Source organism: Solenopsis invicta, chromosome 7 (assembly GCF_016802725.1).
Source record: "Solenopsis invicta isolate M01_SB chromosome 7, UNIL_Sinv_3.0, whole genome shotgun sequence".
Classification (NCBI taxonomy): Eukaryota; Metazoa; Arthropoda; class Insecta; order Hymenoptera; family Formicidae; genus Solenopsis; species Solenopsis invicta.
In genome coordinates, this window is record NC_052670.1 from 10,865,863 (window position 1) to 10,879,152 (window position 13,290).

Genomic DNA, 13,290 nt, shown 5'->3' on the forward strand with positions numbered 1-13,290 from the left:
TCTGGGATTCTAAAGCACAAACTTGACTAAATTAAAATGAATTGCAATTTTCAATTCATTTGAAATTATTTTTGTTTGCTGGGGACCCTGTAAACGAAAATAAATTGAAATGTCTAGAAATAAATTTATTTTAAATTTGCGCTTCAGATTTTTTAAATCCATTATTACAGAAGCTGTAAAAAATGTCTGCAAACCAAGAAAAGTTGCGAAATCTATTGCCCGTTGTTCTTGGTTCCTGTTGCTTGTGCTTTTTATTGTGCAATAAACTTAATGACGCCATATATTCTAATCAATTAAAATAGAACATAAGACGTCATTAACTTTCTCGGAGCCGGTTATCAGAGAACATTTTAAAGACAACAAGCATATACAATAAATAACAATTAAATAATTAAAACTAATTATTTTTAACTTAATCTGTTATTAATTAATTTTTTATTAATTTTATTAATTCTAAGTAAAAAGAAATACTTAAACCGGTATTCATAATGCGATTCTTATATTTAAGACTATCTTAAGTACTATTTTAAAATGTCATTAACCAATTACAAAGCTGTATTAACATTTTAGGACACTATAATATATACTTAAGGTCTTGAAATAAGAATTAATTTATAAATATTTTATTATTAATTTAAAGTTTTAAATTTTACACAAATCAATAAATTGTAATTTGAAGAAAATAGAAAAGAAAAACAAAATGATACAATCAGTTTTAAGTTTGCAGGCTATTTGTTAAAATTTAATTGACCAGTTAAGCTAGTCGAAAGTGCAGTGAGTGATGAGATCGACCCTACATAACATTCATGCTTCGTGCCCACATTCATCACACTGTCGCCAATGCCGCCTCGTGGTCGAGTCTTCAAGCGTGCGAGACGAGGGACCATCCATTACTTCGAAGATTTGAAAATTTAAACGTCTAACGAGATTTGTTGCTGCGACGATTTGTGTTGGTAGCCAACTAGCTACGGGCACGGGCGTGCGAAGTGTGTATCGTCGCAGGCACCCATCGTCGGCAGGACGCACGCTCTCGGCAGGATCCAGCTATCAGTTGAGATATTGAGTGATCGCGATCACGATAAACAGTCTCTCGCGATTGCGTCTTCGATCGCGTATCGAACGCACCGTGTGTACAATCTGGTGCAGAGTTGGAAGGTAGTTTTTTTCCGCAAATTTTCCGTTCGTTCAAGGGTCAGATAAGGGCAACATGGCGACCATGGCCAGGTATTCCCCTTCCTTGCTTTATATTTTTATGTACGATGCTATTTTCTGTTCTTGTGCCCTCGTTTCTGTTACCCTGATCTTGTGCCATTCTCTCGCAACTCCCCTCCCGCATTGTATTATCGAAATCGGAAAATATTCCGTATTCGCGTACTTGTGTACACAGCGCAACGGCACGGTTTCGCTATGTATGTACACATGTCTATTTGAGCAGGTAGTTTCTAATGGAATGCTGTGGAACGTGCGTGTTCTTCGCGAAGGTATTCGTACGATTGCAAGCATTGTTTATTGACATTTTACCGGTGCGCAATGTCTTCGTAAACAGATTTATGCAGAAAGTAGACGCTGATTGTGGACATTATCTGCAAATCGTGATAAATCTAGTGTGGTAAATGAATGTTCGTCGTGGGATCATTCTTCTTCTCGCCTCTTAAAATGCGCACTTTTCATGTATTTCATGTATTTCGACGTAATCGAATTTACTCCCGAAAAATTGTCCCTCGTTTTAGTACTTTTATCATTATTTTTTTTTATTGCTGTATCTTAAATCACCAATATTGTTATATTCATTTTATAAACATATTTTAACGAAAGCAATTATTTTAAAATTATTATAAAAGCGAGGACAACAAGAAATATACCAATTATTGTTTAAATACATGTATATCTTAGAGAACAAAGAGAATTGTTTAAATACATGTATATTTTAGATTAGAGAACAAAGAAAAAAAATTCTATTTGAATTTCCAAATCATTAAATACTTTTTTCAATTCTAAAAATACTCTTAAGAGAATTTAAAAAGAATTCACTTTTACATTATTAATTCTAAGCTCTTTTATAAGTGCAAAAAAAGGAATTCTTTTTACATTCAAGAATTTACAATAAAAGGTAAATTCTTTTGAATCTTCATTACAATTATCTGTTCTATTTTTGTTACTCTTAAGTCTTTTTATAGATTACTAAATTTTTGCAGATTAGCATTTTATGAAAAATTAAGATTCCCACAAATAACTTTATAAAGAATTTATTAATTATTGTTATTAATACTTTTTTTTTAAGTATATAAGCATGTACATATTAATTGTCACACTTTTTTATGTGCTAATCCTGTGTAGATTAATATTTTAAAAAAAGTTAAGGTTTTTGCAAAAAACTTGAATTTATTAATTATAAAATTTATGCATGCAAGCAAATATAAACATACATATATGTATGTATGTGTATTGTGGGTTTGTCACATAACATTTTTAAACAATTCTTATAAGATTCTTTTGATTATTGATTATTAATATAAAATATTGCCATATAAAAATTGGGCGCTTATTAAAGAAAAAGGAATTGATCTACATAAATTGGATTTAAAAAAATCCTATAATACATAAAATATATTTATAATAAAAGAGATACTAGACGAGAGCAATTTTTTTCGAGTAGATTTATGCTTACGGAAATATATAAAATATGTTAGTTTAAAAAAACTCAGGAAAAAATTTATAACTAACATTTTTCAAAATTTATGCTACGAAGCGAATATCCTTGTGTTTGTATTTATATAATGTTCTTAGGAAACTTGTACATGTAGAATTAGAATAAATTTGTTTATTTTTATATTTATTTTTTATTTTTGTATTTATTTTGTATTTACTTATATGCGTGTTTGGAGAGAGAATCCTTAGATTATATTAAAAATTATTTTAAATGTTTATTGCATGATGCAAAATTTACAGACTATTCCATCCTGTAATAAACATTTGCTTTATGTAACAAACTTCAGAAAGTGTATATTTGTATTATATTAGTTATACTAATGTACTAATATACTAATTGTATTTATAAGATTTTTTAGAAGATTTGAAAAGTATGTATATGATTAAAATAAATTTTGCTTATTAACTTTTACATTTATTTATATGTCTTCTGGTTCCATTCCTAACATTCCATTTAATATAATATATATGGTTCTGTCTCTATAAAATGTGTATTTTAATTGTCTAATATTCTGTAACAATTCACTTTAATATTGTAATTATCTTATATTTTAACAAATTTATTACAAAAATAATATAAAATAGTATTACATAGTAAAAATAAATATTTGATAACTTATTTTAACAATTTTGTACATGATAATTCTATTACAATTTATGCTTTTTTCTTAATAATTTTCTCAATAAATGAGTTTTCACAGAATAGTATATTACAAAATTGTTTATCATACTGTTTTTCTTTCAGGAGATTGTGATAAAATAAACAAATCGTATCTTATATGATTTAAAACTCTGAAAGAGAGAGAGAGAGAGAGAGAAAGAAAGATAAATGAAATGAAGACACGTTAAATCTGAAATGACGAAAACGTTTGGAAACTAAGCTTTAGAAAAGCGTACATCTTGCACAGGCAAAGTTATATATGTAAAATTAATATAAGTAACTCAATTTTGAGATTAATCAGTTTAATAACAGTTGATTAAAATCATACAGGCTATTTTTATTTGCCTCATATGAATGTTTTTCTCTAATAGAATGCTAAGTCATGTGAGCGTGAAATTATTGTTCGCTAAGTGTAGTCATTAATTTACATTAAAATTTGTTTTTGCAACTCTGTATATTTCACATACATATATATTTATATATATTTATAAATTCTGTGACAAGGGATAGACAGAGTTAATTGTAGTGTCTCATCATTTCTGAATTCCCAATTTCATTACCATACAGTCTCGTCTCCTTGTAGCTGAATTATGATCTTGTTGAATTTTAGATTTACATTGTAAAATCTCAAAAGATACAATATAATATCTTGCAAAACTGCACTAAAAAGATAAAAAAATATATAAAGATAAAAGAAAGAAAATTAAAACAAAAAGCTTGAAGCTTTTCTAAGTGTACATGTAAAAAAACATTTATTTGATGAAATATCGATTATTGCAAGATACATTTAATAATAATAATAATAACACTGTGTGCCTTACTAATTGTCACAAATATCTATGAGTGCTATTAAGTGCAATATATTGCAACATTAAGAACGTCAATCTAGAGGCGAGATTTAATATTTTGTATACCAGTTTTGACTATGTATCATTCTGTATTTCCATCACAAATGATGGTGCACATAATGGGAGGACACCAAACAAGTGGACAATGTCCACCGGCACAAACTCATAATCTACATATTAATGGTGTGAATGCATTGCATCAATCTGATTTTCCACAATATGGTCCGAATATCTCTGGACATAATAGACATCGTACGATACAGGTACATGTTAAATAATCTTTCGGAATTAATTTAAATTTGTACTAACATATGTTTTAATGTATTCTAATATACTAACATATATTTTAATGTATAATTAAATTATACATATTAGCATCTTTTATTCATTAAATATATTTTATACTTTCTCAAAATGTATGTGTGTAGTATATAATAATGGGACTCATATAAATATAGCAGATAACAGCTTAGTTACAAGTTTATATAAGAATTTAATATTGTTTAAAAATTTAATTTACATACTGTTTGGTAATGTAATTCAAACTTTGTTAACAAATATCAAGTTTGAATTTTATGTTATACATGTGCATTAATACATTAAATATGACGATTTTTTCATTTATTTATGAATGCTTCTTAATTACATAATATTACATAACTTTATTCTTTGCTAGAATATACAAATAATATTCTTGTAGACAGGATCTCCACTGGATTTACTACAATTAATAAAAGTCGACGTACCATCATCATTACGACGTATAGAATACATGCAATCAAATAATAATTCATCTAATTTAAATTGGGAAAGACGCATAAATACATCCAACCACTCATCAATTATACCATTTACAAACTTTAATTTCAAGCCTACAAATGCTAATTCGACAAAGAAACCAAATTGGAATAACAGAAATAGCAGACGGAGTTCAAATAGGAATTTCTCAAAGTATGAGGCATATAATAGTGATAGTGGATTTAGTTCCCGTTCGCCAACACCGAACAAACATTACGTTGACAATAGTTTAACAGAGTCTTCAGATGAACGAGATTCCACGAGTTCAGTAAGAGGACAATGGCTAAAGTAATTAGTATATATTTTTAGAACCATTTGTTATCTGATTTTCAGATTAATATAAGAAAAGAAGCAGGCCAAATAAACGAGAAAAACTGTGATGATGATTGATAGGTTTAAGATGTTTGTTTATAATAAATATTAAAATGCGACGAAACGTTACTTATTTAGTTCTCATTAGCCGTCTGTTATTTTTATACCTGAATTTTGTGTATAAAAATTTATTATATTATTTAAGTTTTAAAAACAGCTTAACAAGATTGATATTTGTTACAAATACTTTATACAATAGTTATGTCAATATAATATTATATTGTAAGATTATATATTATTATCTCATAATATATTAATCCTTAATAAGCAATGGTAATTAGAAATTTATGTGATAAGAATAAATAATATTTGAAATATAAAATAAAAAATATATTAAATAAAATTTGGTAACTGGTATAGAAAGTAGTCAGTTAATAAAATATGTATCCAATTTCTTGTTTCCTTCTGAGAATGTATTAAATCTTAAAATGCCAAACGTTTTAAAATGTACAAAATTTGTTTCTTTAAAATATGGATCCATTTTTTTGCAATTTTATTGTTTTTAACGCAAGACTCATGTAAAAACACAATATTTTAACTTTCTATTTGGGCTTATTTTGGTATTCTCGAGAGACTTGCCAAGGTCTTTCAGAGAAATCATTTATGTGTTGGATGTTGATCTGAGTATACCACTCCGCTCACTTAGATTTAAAATTTTAGTACGAGATGAACGATTATTTACTAGTGTGTTGGTTTATCCTTTCCTTATATATTTTCCTTTTTTCATACCTATATAACTTACAGTAAGTGACTAAATTTCTTTTTATATTATGAGTCTTAATGAGAAACATACAACCAGTTTTACGTCAATTTTTCTGTAGACAAACAAATTTTTGGACTTAGTATATTTACATTAAGACAACAGATATTTAAAAAAAGTCAGATTTTAAAGAAATAAATCCAGGATACTTTAAAATTCATTTAACATTTTAAATTCAAGACTTAACATTCTCGAGAGGAAACGAATTGGTTACACATTTATTGACTGACATCTTTCTACATTATTTACCGGATTTTATTTCTTTGATTCCGATATATTTGTGATAGTATTTTTTATTATATTTTCAATACATTTACTCTTATCATATACATTGCTTATTAAGGATTGTTATAAGATAATATTATGTAGTTTCATAATAGTATTATATTATAAGATAATAATTGTATAAAATATTTGTGAAAATCAACCTTATTAACCAATGTTTATACTGTAAATAATATATGAATTTTTATACGTGAAATGTGAGTAACAGACAGTTGATGGGGACCAGTAAGTAAGGTCGAAAGAACGTTCCGTCGCATTCTAATACTTCTTATAAATAAACATCTTAAACTTACATCACAGTTTTTGCTCGTTTATTTGATCTGCTTCCTTTATATTTTAAAAAATACGAGCAGTTTGACACTTGTTTTCCCGATTAATGTTTTTTTTTTCAATGAAATTTATGTTAAACATGTATTATTAACAATATAAGGGGAAATGAGAGGGAGCAGAAAAGAATTAGAGAAATTTGGTAAATAAAATAGAAAAAAATTATAAGGCAAACTAATAGATAAAAGTGGAAATAAGAAAGTATAAAATCTTTGTAATTTAAAGAGAAACATTAAATAAACAAGTGGAATACACAATATATGCGCGTGTAAATATATATACATTCACATGTACATGTATATATTTAAATCATTAACTAATTGAATTTTTAGCAAGAAACATCATAAAGTACATCCAAATAATAGAGGATATAATAATACAGCAAACGACTTAATTTCGAGTGCACATCAATTTTATCCAATTCAACGGCCCAATGGTAATTATGATACTACCAATTCTACTCCAAGATTACACATACAAAATTATCAGAACAGAAGAAGATACTTGTCAGGCAAGCTCTTTTCTTGTCTCAACATATATTAATAAATTATTATATATGCATACAATTTTATTAAAATTGTAATATACTAGAAAATGATTGGTTTTAAATTATTCATTTTCAGGCAAAAATGAAAATGCATCAACACAAAGATTTCCACGAAATCGTAAATATTCTGTAGTATCGAATTATGACATGTTTCCTGGAAGTATTGCAGCTCCTGATAGATTTCTTGCTAGATCTCATTTAGTACAATTAACTTCTACACCAAACAATCTCGTTGCTGGATCATCATGGGATGATCTGTCCGAACAAATTTGGCGTAAATTTATTACACATCAACAAACCGAAGCAACTTATAAGAAGAAAATGATGCTATGGAAACATCTTAACACATACGTTAAGGTAAAATATAAAAATGAGACTTAACATAGCAAGGTGAAATATTGCCAAGATATGTTTGAAAAAAAAAATTTGGAATAACAGACTAATTTTATATTTATTACTTATTCATTTTATGTATTAAAAAAATAATGTTTTAGACTTTACATCCAAACTATTGTGTATTTGTGGTCGGTTCAACAATGAATGGCTTTGGTTCAAATGATAGCGACGTTGACATATGTCTTTTAGTGAAACACAAAGAAATGGATGTTAGATGTATAGCTATAGAACATTTAATGGAAGTGCTAAAGCATCTTAAACAAAATGGTGTGTAAGATTCGTGTATATTAAAACAGTTCTTAAAAACTTCAACATATTTATATATACGATCTATTATTATATCTTTTAATAATAATTTTAATTTGTTTTGAATTTTAACATATCTAGATTTCGTTGAACAACTCGAAATTATACATGCAAAAGTACCTATTATAACATTCTTTGATGCAGCACGAAAATTCAAAGTCGATATGAATTGCAACAATTCTGTCGGCATTAGGAATACGCATCTGCTATACTGTTATTCAAAACGTAAGTTTAATAAATAAACTTTTGTCTCTGCGTGTGTTGAAAATACATGTGGATATTGCATGTATTGAAAAAATATTTTATAAATCATTTTTTAAATATTTTTTATAGTTGATTGGAGAGTAAAACCATTAGCACTTGTCGTTAAACTTTGGGCTCAATGGCATAACATTAATAATCCAAAATGTAGAACATTGTCTAGTTACTCTCTAGTCCTTATGGTTATACATTTCTTACAATGTACGTATGCTGCAACTTTTAGCTTTTCTTTGGCGCGCCAAGTGGTTTCGAAATATTAAAATATGAGTGTTATTTTTATAGGTGGTACCAATCCTCCCGTTCTGCCATGCTTGCATTCAATGTTTGTAAATAAATTTAGGCCGGACGCGGATATTTACAATATCAATATTCATGAGGATTTGAACATTTCATCCAATCGTTTACCTAAGAACCATCAATCCCTTGGGGAATTATTATTTGAATTTTTCAAATATTACGTTGAGTTTGAGTAAGTAACTTCGAATATAAACATATAATTTTTGATCGATAAACGATATTTAATTTGTATCGTTAAATTAGTTTCAGCCAATACGCGATATCTGTACGTTTAGCAAGCAAAATACCTAAAGAGGAGTGTCGTATGGTGCAATCGTCCAAAAATGATCCTTATCAATGGAAATATTTGTGTATTGAAGGTAAATTAATATTCTTTATGTAGAATTGACTTGAAGATATTACTTCTCATGACACTTATCTACACATTATAGAGCCATTTGATTTGACTAACACAGCTAGATCTGTCTATGATCCGGACATGTTCTCTAAAATTATATTCATATTAAATATTACATATACAAGACTGAAGCAAAGATATAGTTTAAGTGATGTGTTTCAAGAGATGCGTCTAGTGATGATTGGTACTGAATGGGGGCTAATGATAAGTGACGAAGAATGATAAGATCGTCTTAAGTGACGTATTTAGTACCTTGTGATATTAAGTTTTATGTTTAAATAATTAATAATATTTGCAAGGTACAAATGTGTCCTCTGTTTAAGATCCAACTTTTCCTTTTTGAAGGATTTTGAAATCACAAATGCACAATCAGGATGTTACATATATAGTTAGTAATATGTACGTAATTTATTACTAACTGTACATGTAACATCTTGAAAGAAATGTTGCTATCTGCATTTACTAACGTGCGAAAAAGTATTTCATTCTGATATAAAAAAATCAGATGTATAACATTCTTATATACATCACAACATTTTATCACATTTTAAAATTGCAATATATGCAATAAAGTTTGTGATTTATATTAAAACTACAATGAGTTAGGCTTGCTTAGATCTATGTAAATTTTTAACGAGGTAGTCGTGAGGTGTTAAATGAAAAAACTTATACTCGTGATGCTGTAGGATGTTATTTTAACATCAGATGCTTGTTTTTTTTTTAATAACTAGTAATTTATAGTTTGAAACATTTTTAATTATGTTAATGATTATTTTTTGTGTCTGATTATTTTTTAACATAGACGAAAGTTTATTATTTGTCACTCCCTTTAATTTCTTAATTTAAAATATGTTTAATAATTGATTGTATAATACCACGTAGCAGAAATTATGTTAACGGTAATTACGATAGCCCAGAAGGCGTTACATTTAGATTCATTAATATTAAACGGAGCATTTATGTGAAATAATGAGCAATATATACAATGTATTTATTGGGAAAATCACATTGAATAATTTTGATATAATAAGTGATTACTATTCTGCAATCGTGTAACTATTTAATTATCTAATCGCGAAGCATTACTTAGTTAAAGAAGAGAGGGAGAAAAAGAAAGAAAGAAGAGAGAGATGTCTAAGCAAGTCTAATTAATTGTAGTTTTAATATAAATCAAATATTGCATATATAGCAGTGTTAAAGTTTGGGGCAAGAATAATATAGGCGTATCTGATTTTTTTATATCAAAATGAAATATTTTTTAGCATTCTAGTCAATTTCTTTATAGATAAATAAATAGCTGCACGATTACAGCATAGTAATTGTTAAGTAATGACTGTTTAAAATTATTTAATGTGATTTTTAAAATGTATATTACTTAGTATCTCACATAAACTTTTCATTTGATATTAATGAATACAAATGTATAGCCTTAGATGTGTGGCTATCGTAATTATCGTTAACATAATCTTATGTCGCTAGTGTGTATAATCATTTATTAACTATGTAAAACAAGAAACTTTAAAGAATAGCATAAAATAATGAAATTTTATCTGTGATGTTACAAAATAATTATTGAGATGCAAAAAAAATAATTTAAGTTAAAAATGTTTCAAACTATAAATTGCCATAAAAACAAACATTCGATATTAAAATAACATTCTACTATATTACGCATAAAAATAAAAATAAAAGAAATAGTATACTTATTTTTTTAGTTATTATTTCTAAAAAAAAATGAAAAAGTACACATGAGCGTAGAATTATAGAAAATATATAAACATTTAGTATTATCTTTTGCAAAATATTAAAAATCCAAAAAAAAGGTAAAGACTTGCTAAAAATAAAAAAAAGTTACAAATTTGAAACAATTATTTACGTTTATAATATTGTTCAGATATAAAGTCAATGGATGACTGGTGTAATGGTTAGAAAGACTGTGTTTCTTTTAAAAGGATTAATAATAATTTTCTAAATTTCAGTAACTGTCCTAAAAAATTGACAAAAATATGTCTATGTCAGCAGGATGAATTATAATTTAATCCTGAATCGGGACATAAATTGATAATATATACATGTGTAAAAACTAAAATAAAGATTTTTAATTTGTTGAAAATCGAAAACTACAAGTAAGCTTCTCGATATAAATGAACGTATGTGATCTTTATTTTTCAGTAAAATTTCTTTATTTTCTGATAAATATTTCCTTTCTCATTGATTAATAATTGTCACTCATTTACATGCATTTTTGCTAATTTGGCATCAACTTTATTAAAAGACGTTTGTTTAAAAATTATCAAGATAAAATTATTTTCTGAATTTTTCTTATCATTACTATCGGATACAAGTAACATTAAAATTAAAAGGCGACAATTTTTCATTAACAATAATTATTTCTTATATAGTAATTCTTATTAGAAGAAACACTTCAGCTTGATGCTTTTCTTTATTTGTCGAAGGGAGATAAACTATTTCCATTTTTTTATTAACAGTTTTCTACTGATTAGTCTTTCTTCAAAAAATGGAACACTATGTAATGGTTCTTAAAAATAATATATAAAAAATAAAATTGTGTCTGCAGTATAATAAGTAAATTATTATTGCATTTACTTCAACTTTTCAAATCTACATAAATAAAGCAACGGGTAACATCTGTTAGTTTGCAAAATAAACGTGAGATATAAAGTGGTATACATGTAATTTGCCTCATGTGTATGTGATTTGCAATACTCCTCTGGCTAATGAAAAGATTAAAATCTCAAATTTGATATGATAATTGACATATCTTCATAGTATATTACGCTGTATGAAATATTTTTCTAAGTGCCTAATTTAACTTCCCATATTATATAAGTAAAAAAAAAAAATATTTGTAATAGTTCAATTCGCAAGTATCAAATTTGTGTCACTTAGAAAAATTCGCAGCAGTATATTTCTGTGTCGAAGTTAACGATCTTCTAAATTTATAAAATAAAAACAACCTTTTGTAATTTCGATAATTTCTTGTTAAATAAATGCAATGCGTTTACACATATATAACGTGTATTATATTCTGTTCTATTTTCTCCTAATAGAAATCGATTGATGTTTACAGTTATCCGTTATAAGTTTGGAAGAATTAGATATTTGATTTATATTGTAATATTAACTTTTGCAATTTACAATTATTCTGATGTCTGTACAGATATACTTGCGATACCAGCGATCTCGCGAGTCAAGACGAGCATACTGCTGCCAAGTCTCAATATCTTTGATAAATCCTCTGTATCAATAAAGATACAAAATCTAAATGATATGAATTGTTTACGGGAAATTAATTTCAAATTGCTGAGATTTACTAAGAAAATAAAAATTTATATTTTCGACAAAAAATTAATAGAAAATTAGTAGAAATGAACAACACAAGTAGACATTGAAATCGACACTAGGTAATTCTCGATAATAAATATGAAAAATGAGAAACTAGATTTTTTTTATATCATTATTTCATGTATGATTTCTTCACACCTATCGATAACTATTTTCCACATGAAGATATCAGCCAAATAGCTATAAAAATTTATTTTTTTCACTAAAATCTTTATTATAAGCATTTAATAAATAGCTATTATTCTTCATACTATTAATTTTTGACACAAAATTTTTTAGAATTTTATTAGAAATTGCCGTATTCCTTGTAAAACATCTCTCTGCTTGGATAAAAGATCATCTAGAAGTAAAGAAATTGAGAAAAATTAAATTTTAATATATATAATATATACATTTTGTGTCGAAAATAATGTGAAGAATAGCTATCCGTTAGTTACATAACTAGAGGTACATACAAGAAAACGAATTTTTATTTAATTTACGAATATCCTTAATATCTTTATGTTAAACATAGCTATCGGAAGAGGTGAAAAAATTGTAAATAAGCGAGTTATTTTAAAAATTTTTTATAAACGCAGGCTCTTCACGATCCATTTCTAGAGGAAATTTTTTTTATGGAGGCCACGTTCAGCGGTTTGAATAGGCGCTCGCTGTGTTATAGGTGTATTCTTTTAAATTATCCAATGATCTTTAGATCTAGAAGAATACACCAATAACAGCGAATATTTATTCAACTGTTGAGTCCGATTAGAGTCCCTAGAAGTATGAACATCGCGCGCCTCTGACGTTAAGATTCAGCGAGAAATCTAAGGCTTGTTTTCTATTCCTGCACTAGACTGCACTGGAACGTTCCTTCTTGCTTTCGCTAACTTTGAAACATCTATCTATTTCATTTTAAGTGTACACTTATTTAGAGAGTTCAGGAACAGAAAACAAACGGCTAGTAATTTTACCCAACTG

General features: G+C 27.1%; 1 protein-coding gene and 1 long non-coding RNA gene across 5 annotated transcripts; both read left to right on the forward strand.

Annotated features, from left to right (window-relative positions):
* The first annotated feature begins 857 nt into the window (after positions 1 to 857).
* Positions 858 to 4,051, forward strand: LOC120356840. The gene is made up of 2 exons (XR_005575195.1): positions 858 to 1,224; positions 3,455 to 4,051. It is a non-coding gene; the product is annotated as an uncharacterized LOC120356840 (long non-coding RNA).
* Positions 4,052 to 4,171: 120 nt separating this feature from the next.
* LOC105202402 (poly(A) RNA polymerase gld-2 homolog A) lies at positions 4,172 to 12,363 on the forward strand. 4 transcript variants are annotated; one of them, XM_026134089.2, is made up of 10 exons: positions 4,172 to 4,481; positions 4,919 to 5,304; positions 7,093 to 7,271; positions 7,384 to 7,664; positions 7,802 to 7,970; positions 8,091 to 8,234; positions 8,343 to 8,471; positions 8,553 to 8,739; positions 8,811 to 8,926; positions 12,146 to 12,363. In XM_026134089.2, the coding sequence occupies exons 1-10, from the start codon at positions 4,296 to 4,298 to the stop codon at positions 12,346 to 12,348; spliced, it is 1,980 nt and encodes a 659-aa protein (XP_025989874.2). In that variant the 5' UTR covers positions 4,172 to 4,295; the 3' UTR covers positions 12,349 to 12,363. The 4 variants fall into 4 exon arrangements, with proteins under 4 accessions (XP_025989874.2, XP_025989877.2, XP_025989876.2 ...); XM_026134092.2 differs by having other exon boundaries at positions 7,093 to 7,196; XM_026134091.2 differs by lacking the exon at positions 12,146 to 12,363 and adding an exon at positions 8,999 to 11,995.
* Positions 12,364 to 13,290: the final 927 nt, after the last annotated feature.